The following is a 13876-nucleotide window of genomic DNA, read 5'->3' on the forward strand; positions in this document are numbered from 1 at the left end:
CGACTTATCATTGGCAGCTTGACTTGGATCATTTTACACTTCAAAGCAGACATTTTGCACCTGTGTAAGCACTTAAGTTTGTTGGATGGCAACACAGATGACATAATATCACCGAAAGAATCTAATGTTTTAGTTCTGTTGACAGCCTGTCGCGTGGGAGACATATGTCTGTTATCTCTGTCGGGCAATGTTGTATTTCCTTATTTTAGAATAAGAAAGCAGCTACCGTCACGAGAAACATACATGCAGGATAACAACGTGGAAAGTAATGAGAGAGGAAGCTGGACATTTAGGTAGAAGAGCAACATAAACATAAAGATTGGGGAAGGTCTCCATTTAACTTACATATAAATCAACAAAGCATGTACCTTGTTATATAACTGACATAAAGCGATAAATTGGATTTTTGTCTATATGTAGTCAAGCTTATTAAGTTTATAAAGTTTTATGCTTTTGCATCAATCTATGCAGCTTCCAAGAGGGTTCAGCAATCTGATTAATGATGAACTAAGTAAGGATGTCTGTATGGAATGTCCAACAAGTCAATATTAAAATACATAATATATAGATACATTAATATAAACATATTCTTATTAAGTTAATAAAACAAAGTATATGATCAAACTGTATTAATAAATCTAAGATTTGATATATAAACAAGTCAGTGTAATTTAAAAAGTAGATAAGACTACTTTTTATTTCTAGGATTCATTTGTAGGGATGAGATTTTATTGATGTCAGCGTCATTGTGATGCTTCTTATCAATCTGGTTCCTGATCCGATTCACTGTGAGGAAACAGACACACACGAGCAGGATTTCAGCATCAGGTCAGCTGTTTACAATCTGAAAATGAACTTTGGGTTTAGTGTCTTTTTTAGCTCTGTACAGATATCGTAAATCTAAATATAAGTTGACTAGATTAGAATGTCAACATGCAACTTGACATGTACATGTGTCTTATTTTCTATAAGACTATACTATAAAAGAATATACAAACTACCAGAAAAGTGAATTTTCTACTGTAGAGGAATGAAGCAAGCTTTTCCCAAAGACTTTGTGCATCAGGTGTGAAGGGGTTTAGCTGAGCTGTCATTGTCATTTCGGGTTTCTTAGTCAAAGAAAAACGTGCTGAGCACAGTGCTGATATGATAAAATAGGATATTTACCATCGGTCACAAATAATCTGCTCATTTGTGAAACAGAAGCAGTAGCACCTGTAGCACAGACATTTCACTGTATTCATGATTAAAAAAGGATTTTGTAGACATCAGAACCCACGCTGTTGCCACCGTTCTTCGCAAAACGTAGCAATGCCTTTTCGCTCTCTGTCGCAGCACATATAGACACTCAGTTATATTACTATTGATGAAGAGTTTTATGACAACAGGGGCACACCCATCAAATGCTTTTGAGAATTTGGAACATTTGGCACATTCATGTCTATTTTATCGCATGTTCACTCATGTATTTATTTTGTTCATTTAATATTGGCCTCAGTGGCATTCCATTTACTCCATATTTTCTGTGCTCTGTGGCTTAAAGACATTGAGAAATTACCAATACTGGTCAAATAGTGACTCTATCAAAGGATTACTCCAATCTAATTTCTAATAAAGTGTCAAAATGCAATATTTCAAATGTCAATATAGTCACAAACAACTGCTTGCTGTGTAGATATGGTGGTGTATTGAGGTTCACTCAATACTTTAGGTTCACTTTTAATACTATATCAAACATATTTGATCATTGTGGATGGAGTGCAAACATCTCCAAGTTCAATAACAGATCTGCTGATATTAAGTTTTTAAAAAAGACACATTTTAAAAACAACCATAACGTTAAAAAATGTAATTAATGAGTTGTTCAGCCTTGAAAGCAACATTGTGTGCTGTACAGCTGGTGATAAAGGTGTTTCCAGGACTACATTGTGTTATACTGGCAGTTGCAGTGGATAAACATACTGTAATTGTTTCATGATGTTGTGTGTTCTGTGAATCCTTTCTAAATTCATCAGAGGCTCATCAGGTTAGCATAAAATGCACGGTTTCGCTTAGTTTAGATTTTCAGAATACAGATAACAAAACTTTCAAACATAAGCTGAGAGGGCTGAATTCCAACATTTTCCCTGAAGGAGATTTTCCCACGAGTAATGTAACAAAACTCCCGTTTAGCTTTTCATTTTGGGGCTTATAAAAACTTTTTTGCATTCTTTTTTATTTTTTCGACAGCTGATATATTACAGGAGAGATGACATCTGGCAGTGAGATCGCTCATCTCAGTGGGCCAGCATTAAGCACAGTGGGTTTAATGTTCGACAGGCTCTTTGTACGGTGCACCTCTGCAGCCACAGAGATCCAGATAGTTTTAACTCTCTGATGCTGGGATGCTGAACCTGGGCTCATGTTTATGTTCTTCCTGAAAAATGAACTGGAACTCAGTTCATCAGCTCTTTGGTGTGACCCTCTAACATCTTAATCACGTTTTCAGCGTGTTTTTGTATTGACGAATTGCACTTTTTGTTGAATTCAGTTATATGTTGCTGTAACAGAACAGCTCAGTTCCCCATTGTTTACTAATCTGAAGAATTTTGACATTTACGTAAAGAAATCCATCTTTTTGCTCTATCTGAAGCTGTTTACAACAGAGAAGGTTGATTTTTTTTCCTATTTTACTGTCTTTGTGGTACGCTAAGATAGCTAAGGCTGCTGGCTGAAGCTTCATAGTATTCACCAGACAGATATGAGAGTGTGATTGATCCTTTTCAACACTTTGCAGAAAAGCATATAAGCTGTGTAGTTCCCAGAATGTCAAACTGTTTCTTTAGATGATAAAAACGATCACATAAGGGGGACCAACTCAACTTACTTTAATGTGCCTGCACGCTGTCCAACAAATCTGAATTAAAAGCAAACAAATTACTCTAACGAGAAAGAGTATGGAAGAAAAAAGCAAACGTCAAAAGAAGAAAACATTTTAGTAACTTAAAGAGTAAAAGATGAGAGAGTTGACAGCATGTGATTTTTTATGAACAGATGGAGCTAGTTAGCTGTTGTCCTGAAGCCATTCAATCCCATCCAGTCCAGTCCAAACTCCTTCTGCCTGCCAGATAAACATTAGTAATATGCGATCACTTCATACTCTGGCCTGCTTCAGGTTCTGGTTGTTGCCGTTCCCCTGGCCTTTGAGGCTTGAACCACTTGGACGACCACCAGAACGACTGCTCCCTAAGCAGAAACAGTCATTATATTCCATGAAGGCTCAAATTTATATTCGTACTTTAACAGAAAAAATTCCAAGCTTGTTATGGCTTGATTAGGTAACGCCAATATTTCATGGTGAACTATTTAATTTAGCGTCCAAGGTGAACATGAGTGCTGTCGGGTTGTGGAGACGAGGCGAGTTAGAGAGTTTGTTTTCGAGTATTGGTTTTAACTGCCACTTTCTTTCTTTTTGAGTCAGGAAACTTCACACTTCAAAAGTCAATAATTACATAAACTGAACATCTTTATAGTCAGCTGAAAGCAGTTCTCTGAGACGTATTTTCCAACATAGATACAGTCAATTTATTTGTTTATATTCTGATCCAAATTAGATTTATGGTTATGACACATGGATTATTTATTATATTTAAACCAAAACAGCTTTTAAGCTCTTTTGCTAAGCCTGCCAAACTTTATGGTGTTACAGATGGCAGTTTTACCGCTCAATGATAATTTTTTTTGTTAGTGAATATTTGGTGAATGACGTTGTATCATGATCTGCACCTTGTTCATCGGGTCCACACGAGTGTTTAACACAATAAAGAAAGCTAACACTGACAGTTATAGAGCGGTGGTTGCCAACCTGGGGCGGCAAAGACAACAGGGATTGTCATAATTGCATTTGCACATGTACAAAATCATAACGCATTTAATGAAATTGTAGAAAAAAAGTTTTAAAATGATGCAACCACAAACTGTGTATGACTGATGCATTTTAAAATGGAATAACTCCATGACTTAATTACAATAAGACCAACAAGCAGATGCAGGGTCCTGAACCAATGATCATCGGGTGCAAATATGCCCTTTATGCACAAACTAAGATACAGAACTAAAGTTCTGCATTAAGATAAATCTGGTTCCAAGCATTCATCCATTGTTAGGTTTAGTGGGTTTTGTTATGTTGATAGGGTTTAAGGTTATGGATTCTCGTATTCTAACTTATTCTTTGGCTTTTGATTTTCCATGTTTTTTTTTTATTATGACCATTGCTTTGGTTTAGCTCTTCCTGGTGTCTTTCTTTAATCTCTGTTCTGTGTTTTGATTCAACTCCTGTTTTAGTTTTAGTATTCTGTTTTAGCCTTCAGTCCTCTCTGCTAGATGCTGTTGTATTCTTGTTTTTGTCTTAAAACACTGAGTTTAGTGTCATTGTGTTTAAATTCTCTTGATATTCATGCTCGTGTTTCCCTTGAGTTTGCACTCCGTATATGTTCTGTTTAATTTCTAATTTCTTTCAGTTCTTCATTCAATTTAGTCCCCCTTATCTTGTCATTACCCTTAGATGTCCTCAGTTGTCTTTGTGTTGTCTCTTGGTCGTCATGCACACCTGTTTGTAGCTCCTCTGTCCTCTCGGTCAATTGCCAGTTCATTGTTATTGTTCTCTCTACCATATTTATATGGTTTGGGTACTTCCTCGCACTCAGTCTTTAGTTTGTTAAGTTATCCTTTTTGAGTTTCTGGCTTTCCTGCTTGGCGTCGTCCTTGTTTGGTTTTGTTGAACAAAGACTAATCACTTCATCATTTAGCTGCCTCCTGCTGTGTCAGCATTTTGATGTCAGTTAACTCCACTAATATAACAACCAGGGATCACAACATTTTAACCCTAATTAACCTTGTTTGACAGCAAAGTAAAAAGATGTTAAACAATATTGAGTTTTATGTATTCCAAATCATAAACATGTTACAATTTCTTAAAGGAAAAGGTTGGTTCGTAACGATTATGGAGCCTAGAATGTGTCGACGTTTAAGGATCTTTGAGCCTTGGTGTACATTTTTCTCCACGAACCAACATAGAAAACATTCTGGAGTGAGATTGTGTTGCCTGTTTAAAACTAAGCATGTGCATATCACTCTTTACTTACCTCACTTTCAGTGTTGACTGACAAAATAGAAACAAAAGGAGGCTGAAATTGTATATTTTTATTTATATATTTTGCTTGTACTGGAAAGAGTAAAATACAAATATATTCAGCAGATATAATGTTATGGTAGATGTTAAATTATGATGGGCTGGTGACTGCAAAGTCCTTCACTGAATAATGAGAGTTAAATGATACACAGACAGAATTTATGATGGTCTGATGAGGCTAATATCCTGTGTAGATAGTGTGTCTGGCTTTGCTGTCCAGCACTTTGTCAACGGTCTTAACAGTGATGAGCAGTCCAGAATAATGTAGCTATGAGTGTGCGTTGTATGTGTGTGAATGTTTACCTCTTCTTCTCATTTCCTCTCAGCCCAATGAAAGGTGATAAATCAAATCAATTATACGAGTACAGCTGCTGCATAGTTTCAACAATACGAGATGAAATGCAGATCCATGAAGTTTCTACTGACACCAAACACACGTTATCTGTATGTTTACACCAGTTTTAGGCCGTAGTGCCCCTGAGCAAAGACGAAGAACCACAAGAATGAATCATTTTAACTGCTCGGACGGTTCACACAGCTTCTTAAGCATAAAAAGTACTGCCTTCCTTCAGCTCTTCGCTATTTATCTCCATAATGGTCCATAAAGACCAGAGAAATATGTCAGCTGACATCTCTAAGTGCCCCTTCAGTGATGACAGCAAAATTTCTCAATGTGTCTCAAATTTCCAATGAGTATGCATAAATTCTTACCTAATGTCTAAAATTCATCTGTCCATTCATCTTAGAATTTCTCCACTTACAATCTCTGTCCCTCTTGTCTTCACTCATCTCCTCTACAGTTCTCAATACTTATTTTCAGGTGGTTCTTTTTAGCTTTTCTAATAAGGTGGCTACATGAATACTTACACATGTGTTTGGTGAAGCTCCAAAAGAAGAAGTTATGGCTTCCAACTGGTGCCTTGTCAGGTGCATGAGATAATTGCCACATTATAGAGTGCACAATCCCTGAAAAGCTCTATTCCGGCAGAACCTAAAACCCCAAATCTCATTTGAACGCCCACATAGGAGGAGAAAAATAAGACAATGTCCCCCAAGTCTTTTTTTTTTTAACTGCTCTAGTTGAATCAAAGACTCTTTTTGTGGTTTATGGAAAAATTTGGTTTCAGCATGTCAAGAAAAAAGCTATTCATGTCAGTTTGTTTTCATGTTGGTTTGATTAACAGAGCTTCATTAAACTCAAAAGCACTCACAATAAAATGAATCTGCACAGTACGAGTTCAAAGCCCTGCTGGCAAACGGCAAACAATTTTCAATGTAATCTTGTTGGAATGAATAATAAAGACTCTTCCAAACACATTCAATATTAGAAGAAAACATGTGAAAGTGGCTCCTCCGCTGAAATTCTGTATTTACATATGTAGATTGCCATAACAACATCTGTTTATATGTAGGTCCTGCAGTTGAGGAGACTCTGGTGCGGTTGGTAAACGGGTCCGGTCCTCACGAAGGCCGTGTGGAGGTTTTCCATGAACGCCGCTGGGGGACGGTGTGTGACGACGTCTGGGACAAAAAGGATGGAGACGTAGTCTGCAGGATGCTGGGATACAGAGGAGCAACCGAGGTCTACAAGACTGGGCGCTTCGGACACGGTAAGCACAAAACACACCTATCTGCAGTTATTTCCTGGTTCATTTAATGCTTTTATTGCATGGTCACAGAATTCTTCACACTGGGAACATTTTCCACATGTGAGTTAAGCTGCAGGAAAGCGGCTCTCAGCTAAATACATGGATAAATCATTTGTTGGTGAGCATAATGACCTCATATCAGCAACAGTACTTCTTTGACCGTAGTTTCAGTGTGGAAGCAACATGTCACAGACATTAAAGATGCAGCTTACCTGCTCTGAGGTTAGCAGTCTCATGTGAATGCTCTCGCATTACAACTGGGCAGCTCTCATATGAATCATATGAACCAGGACTTACGTAAAACTCTTGAATGTGCAGGTATCAGTGCCAATGCAGCAGCACGTTGTTGGTGTGAATAAACTCGTGATACTGCAGTTCAACAATGCACACACCTTATGTATTCTGGATGAATACTGACAGGTAGTTTGCTTTAAAGTACCTATATATACATTTTATTATATAAACGCTATTACCACCACTGCCTAAAGTCCTCTTTAGACATGAGATACGAACATTAAGGGCTTCATCGTCAGCCTAACTTCTCTGTAAGTGTCTGTCATGCTTCATTCAGACATGCCTTTGAAAATGACAGGTGCAGCCTTCTGCCATTTGCTTGCCAACAGTTGATAAGAAGAGGTATGATGTACTGGTCTTTACAGAGTCACACTTTTCTCACAACTTGTCAAATAGACTTCCATCAATTCATATCAGCATTCCAAACATGCAATTGCTGTGTAAAGCAAAGCAACTTTTCCTTATGTCAGGGCTCACTGAACAGTCGGTGTCAGTTGAATTTAATTTCACTGAGTGCAGTTATCAACCTGAGAAAAACACAACGTCTTACTTCACCCGAGGATGATCTCTCCACCATCACAGCTGTTTGTCAGAGGAGAATCTTCCACCGCACAGAACTGAGGATGTGAGTGAGATGTCACTTAAATCATAGTGAAGGAAAAATGTAGATGCATGTAAAGTTGGAAGTTTAGACGGTATAATTGATGTTATGGTAAATTTCAAGGGACTCACTTTTTAAGCTTGTTTTTATGGTCTTCATCTTTCATTCTTTACTCATATATGTAGATACTTGAAATTTGCTTTTGTTTGTAGTCCTGGTTTTTGCTAACTCTACGGCTTTGCTGCTGAGTGGTACTACTTGACCAGTACCCTACGATGCAGCAGGGAATAATATTAAGGTTTTATGAGGAAAGATATGTGAGCCAGATGTCGTCAGGAGAAAGTCTCAGAAGTGATATATGTTTGTTTTTTTTCTATCTCTTTCCATTTTATGTCATTTACTGGTCAGCCTTACATCACCCACAAGTTCTATCTAGGGAGAGATTTGACCTAAAAGTCTGGGAAATTAGGGGAAAACTTTATTTGTTTCCAAGGGACAACATCCAGATAACACCAGGGAGTAACATCTTGGCTGGATTCAATTTCAGGCTATCTGGAAGTTACAGATACCACATATTTTCAGATGAGTCATTTACTTTTTTGATTGTTTTGTCAGGACTTTTCTTAGGTCAAGATTTTACAAGCAACACATTTTATCCCCAAAATAACCAACCAAGGCGCACTGACTAGTGCCTGGAAACTGTAACTGTTGCAGTACAGAGGTTGGTACTAAAACTTTATTTTGCTGATGATAGATGTTGGCATCTAATACATTAGATCGGTGGTCCCCAAACTTTTTCTAAAGAGTCCTTGTAAATTACAGTAACTATACCTACAGTATACAGCAGGTCTATCTTAGCTGAATTTTAGCCCATTCAGTGTAGGCTATTGTTTTGTTGTAGCCCCACCGAAGTCTTTGAAACAGCTGGCATATAGAATAATTCATCTATTCATCAGTTCCCTCTTCCACCATGGATCACACTCTGGGCGGCCTTCTTTGTGTTGCATGTGCATATTTGCGATGGAAACGCAGGGCCAGTCGTTTGCATATATTTACATGTAGCCATAGTAACCTACAACTCACCAGATACTCCAACAAGGTCTGCAACCTTCCTCCAAGCACAAGTCGCTCAAGTCGCTTTTGACGTGAGCACCCAGTTAGGAGTCGCCATCGAGAATGAACAGGTAGAAATAAGATTGACGGTGTTGAAGTCTGGTGCGGGAGGGATGGAATACATTACGGACATATTTTAAAAAATGACGTGGCTGGTCGTATCTGGCCCGCGGGCCGTAGTTTGGGGACCATTGCATTAGATGAATAAGTAAATAAACAGCATGATTGCAAAAGTAATAAAAATTCTATTTTTACGCTTGTGTTCAATTGTCAAGGAATGGCTGAGCTGGAGGAGAGTAGAGTGTGAGCAAAGGAGGAACCCATTGAGTTAGGATAGGGCACCAACCTCAGTGACCATGAGTCGACGCCTTGTTTTAACGGGCTGATTTTCAGTCACAATTTCTGACGCGTTTAGCCGTGTGACAAAAGAAACAGAAAAATATTTCCTTTGTTGAAGGGAACTTGGGAGCACGTGTGGAGCATCTAGGCCCATTTGAGGCTAGTTGAGCGTATGCATGCAGGAGGGATTTGACCCCCTTATAAACTATCTATGTTCACTGTGTGAAGCCAGATTTCAAGCTCAATTGGATCAGTTTTGGTCAGAATAACACGGTAATTAGCTTTTTTTTCTATTGTCACGTAACCGTACTGACTGAGCTGTCACTCAGAAACTCACAAAGCGAGTGGAATGCATCCCTTTTGTGACTTTTGTGCCAAAACTGCAAAGGAGAGAGTTGTCATAGTGACAGCAAAGATTATAGTCAGCACAAAGGCTGATTAATGAGAATGAAACAGATGGAACTGATTACCAAAGAATATGTTGACAATTAAAGGACCCATATTTTACTTTAACTAAACAAATCATTTATATGCAAATCATGAGTTTTACTTTTGAAATTACGCGCTTTTTTTAATCTTTAGGGAGCTTTGTTGTCTCTCAAATTCTTATTTTTGTTTCATGTTCCAGTTTTTTTTGATTAGCCGAAAAAGCTAATTCCATAAATGGAGAACTGCATTCTGAGTGCAAAAGTTCAGCATTTTGTCATGTCTTTCTTAGCTTAAACTCTTCCAATAACAGCATCCAGACTTTGAGTTCTTGAATGCTGAAGTCTGTGTGTCCTCACTGATATGTATGACAAGCTGCATAGAATTATTTTCCAGGCCTCTAACAAGATTTGACTGATGCATTTTCTGCAGACAGCAGTGTTCTTCTTACACGAGACCTCTCAAATCTGGTTTTAAATCCCCTAAATCCTTCTGTAACTGGATGACTCTTGAGTGTTTTGGTGATCCAGGACTAATTTGTAAGAAGCGTCGTAAATTTGGTGTGACAAGAAATTATATCAGTGCACAAACAGTGCTGTACATGCGTGTTAAGATCCAGGGTAAATCGTTTAGATGTCCACATCCGATAAAATAAACCCTCAGAAGGCACAGCACCAGAGCAGCTCAAGTATGGTGCAGAACAGTGGACCTGGCTACAGCAGCGGGGCCATGTGCACTTTCTCCAGCACTCATTTCCACCCTGACACATGCTGCTTTCAAGATGTCAAATCTTCAGCCAGTTTCTCTTTATGTTACAATGTGAACTCAAGCAGGAATGGTAGAACCACGTGGTTTGGCTTGGATATAATCCCGCTCAACGTTACACTACGGCTCTTTATTGAGGTCTAGCAGAGACATGTTTTTGTGATGATATTCTCAATATTCTCCATGTGGGTTATTGTGCTCAAGAAAACTGACTGCTGATAAAACGTGACTGCTGGATCACGTTGATATGATGCATCTGTCAGTGATCAAAGGGACAATCCTTAAAGTTTATATGTATATATATATATATCATCAGCATTTCTATCTTGTTTTTTATCTTTCTCATCTTCTTCTTGATTGAAAAGGGAACAGGATCAGTAAAGGAGTACGTGCATTAATGTGATTAATGTCATTTTGAGTCTAAATAGATTTTTTAAATTTTCTGTCTCTGAATGAAATGTTTGCATCTTTTTGTGGTTATATTTGGTCTTTATGATCATTTTGTGTGTTTTTCGTCTCATTATTATTAATTTATCTTGATGATCATGTCATCTTTTTACGTCATTTTGCGTCTGTAGTTGTTTATTCTATGTTTTTGTGTCCCTCTGTGGTCTTTTGTACATCTTTATGATGTTTCATAAATGTTTTTTCAGTGCTTTTTTGTCGGTCTGTCATCATATTATCTCTATGTAGTTGTTTTTTTCATCATTTTATCCATTTTGTCACATTGATATTGAGCACAGCTGAGTGGTTAACAGCAATGATTTAACAGACAACAGAAATTACCTTTACCTTTACATATACAACGTCTAAGTTTGTCTCTCTTTTCAGCCAGCATGCTAAGACATTTAGTAAACAACAAAATTGTGCCGTTAGAGCAGCGCAGTGCTCACCGTCTCTCTCGTTCCTGAAAGCTGAGTATTGTCTCCTCCAATCATCTAAAAATGTTGCAAAACTGAAGCATCTGGCACTTCCTGAAACCTCCAGTGACTCCAGTTTTACAAACAGGAACCAAAGTTTATAGAGAAAACAATACATCCAAAAGCTCTGCTTACCAGCTGGAACTGAGAGTTTTATTACCGGATACAATATAATCTCATCAACAGTTCTTAGAGAAAGCTCTCAGAGTGCTTGCTGTCTCAATCACACAACTGAAAACACACACAATCTAATGATGATTGTTTCTTGGATTGGGACATATCCTTTACCCCTTTGATCATTCGCCTCCAAAATGGTTGACCATCTTAAAACTTTTACAGTTTGGAACACAAACAGAGACACAAAGGTTGTGTCGTCCTGTTCTTCACATTTAAAAACATATTTCAAAGCTTAAAGACGATCTGCTTACTTCACCCCTCGACAGGGATTAAAAAATCAGGAACAGGCAGTTGACACACAAAGCATCTGTGCTGGCTTTTTTTATGATTTCTACAGTTTATGGCCTTTAAACCATGTGCAACTTCAGCTGCTGATTAAACTCGCAAGTAGATCCAGCTTGTTCCTGCTCTTTGGCTTCAGTTGCATCACTTTAACTGTGCACATGAACAAAAGGGAAAGTGAGACATAAATGAGCCATCAGAGGAAGCACTGAGCTTGGACTGTTTATGTTTGAGTGCAGATGTGATTTTATTTCTTCCAGATAAATTATTTCAACAAAACATAAAATAATGGTAAACTCTATAAAAGTAGGTCATGGGAATGCAAAGAAAGTAAGCAGACGGATGAAAAGACAACTAATAATTGGCATATTTTTTTAAAAATCAATGCATTCCATAATGTGATGCACTTCAGTGTTATCTCTTTCTGTCTGTGCAGGTACTGGACTGATCTGGATGGATGACGTTGCTTGCACAGGGACTGAAGACACGATCCACCAGTGTCAGTTTTCCGGCTGGGGCAAAACCAACTGCGGCCATGTTGAGGACGCTGGTGTGACCTGCACCGTCTAAACTTCAGGACGCCGACGCCACTGAGGCTGCCCAGATATCCTCAAACAAGGCCTTAAACTTCTATGAGATGCTAAACGTTCTGCAGTTTGTACCAGGAGTGCCATATTAGCAGTATGTTCCTCATTTACCTGAAAAAGATGCCTCCTAACCTGACAAACCCTCATGTTGACTCAACATGTGGCTTTTTCAGCCACAAGACTGAACCACAGACAAGCTTATTTTTACGTCAGTGTTATTTTTTTCATTAACTGCGCAGTATGAGCAGGGATCACATGACAGGATCATTTGTCACGCTCCCCTGCCTATAACAGAGATCAGCTTTAAAAGGAATGGGATGAAGCTGCCGTCATCTCAGGTCACGTTTGCTGTTTCGACCTCAGATGTCAGGAGGAAGCGTTGATCCAGCAACATCACCTTCATGAAGCATCATTTCTACTTACTGAGAGTCTGAAATACGATTAAAGGAAATGAGAAGTCTGCTGATTGACTGATTGTAATTTACTGGCAGCTGCTCATGACAGTAATATGTAGGAACAGCTTTTGCTAAGCAAACCACAGTGTTGCCTTATTTCATATTACACAGCATTGCCTTGAAGGTAAGTAAGAAACAAACTACAACTTCTTAACAAAACAAATTTGAGGTTTAACAAATATTTTAAGTTTCGTGAAAACTTCCAAAAGGCTGAACTTTAAGTGTTCTAAGTCGAGTATTGCATACAGTGTCTCTTTTTTTTGCCTTTTGTCGACGTGTCTTTGTGATACGAGACCTGTTGACATCATCAAAAGTGCTTGTCGTGGTGAAGCTGCTTTAGAAAGCGTCTCATCTCACACAAGTTCCCCGTGACCCTGTCGCTGATTCAGTGGCTTTCCTTCCTTCCACTTTTGCTTGATACCGACGGCTGCAGACTGAGAAAGGCCCACAAGAGCTTCAGTCGTGGAGATGCTACTACCCAGCTGTCTAACCATCATATATTTGCCCATTTCAGTGTCACCCAGATCCTCGCGCTTGTCCATCTTTTCTCTTTCCAACACATTGACTTCAAGGACAAAATGTTGACTTGCTGCCTGATAGATTCCACCTTGAGCCCGTGTTGGAAAGCAGTCAAAACCCACAGGGTAGTAAAAGTCATACTCCAGTATTGTTTAAACTCTTGAAAACTAACTTTAATGTCAAGAAAGATCAGTAAATCATTTAAAATCCTTTATTTCCATGACATAGTAATAGTGACTGCTAAAACACCAACTCGTCTCAGGTTACTACCCTTTATGCTAGTTAATGCTGCCCCATGCAAAAAGCATCTGACATGAGTATCAAACTGAATCTATTAAAATGATCCCCTCATACACATATACGGTCTAATCTTTCCTGATGTACATAGATTGCATACATATATCCATCACTTAACCTGCAAATCACCACTCAATTCTTGTTTTGAGCAGCATTTTTTAAGACTTTAAATAAAAAAAACTACAAGAAAACAATTTTTTAAAGGGTTAACAGTCACTCTAGTTGACAGATGAAGCAATTATGAAAAACAGATTATAACAGAGTATAAACAGATGGATGTGT

At 38.3% G+C, this 13876-nt stretch overlaps 1 protein-coding gene across 1 annotated transcript in view; it reads left to right on the forward strand.

Moving 5' to 3' along the window:
* scara5 (scavenger receptor class A, member 5 (putative)) overlaps nucleotides 1-12783 on the forward strand; it is an 80754-nt gene extending 67971 nt beyond the window's left edge. Inside the window, exons 11-12 of the mRNA XM_072361804.1 lie at nucleotides 6592-6780; nucleotides 12173-12783. Of these exons, the coding sequence (XP_072217905.1) occupies nucleotides 6592-6780; nucleotides 12173-12306 (323 nt within the window). The 3' untranslated portion in view covers nucleotides 12307-12783. The remainder of the gene's footprint in view (nucleotides 1-6591; nucleotides 6781-12172) is intronic.
* Nucleotides 12784-13876: the final 1093 nt, after the last annotated feature.

Source organism: Leuresthes tenuis, unplaced genomic scaffold, assembly GCF_036924035.1.
Source record: "Leuresthes tenuis unplaced genomic scaffold, fLeuTen1.0.hap1 SCAF_13, whole genome shotgun sequence".
In the NCBI taxonomy this organism is placed as follows: Eukaryota; Metazoa; Chordata; class Actinopteri; order Atheriniformes; family Atherinopsidae; genus Leuresthes; species Leuresthes tenuis.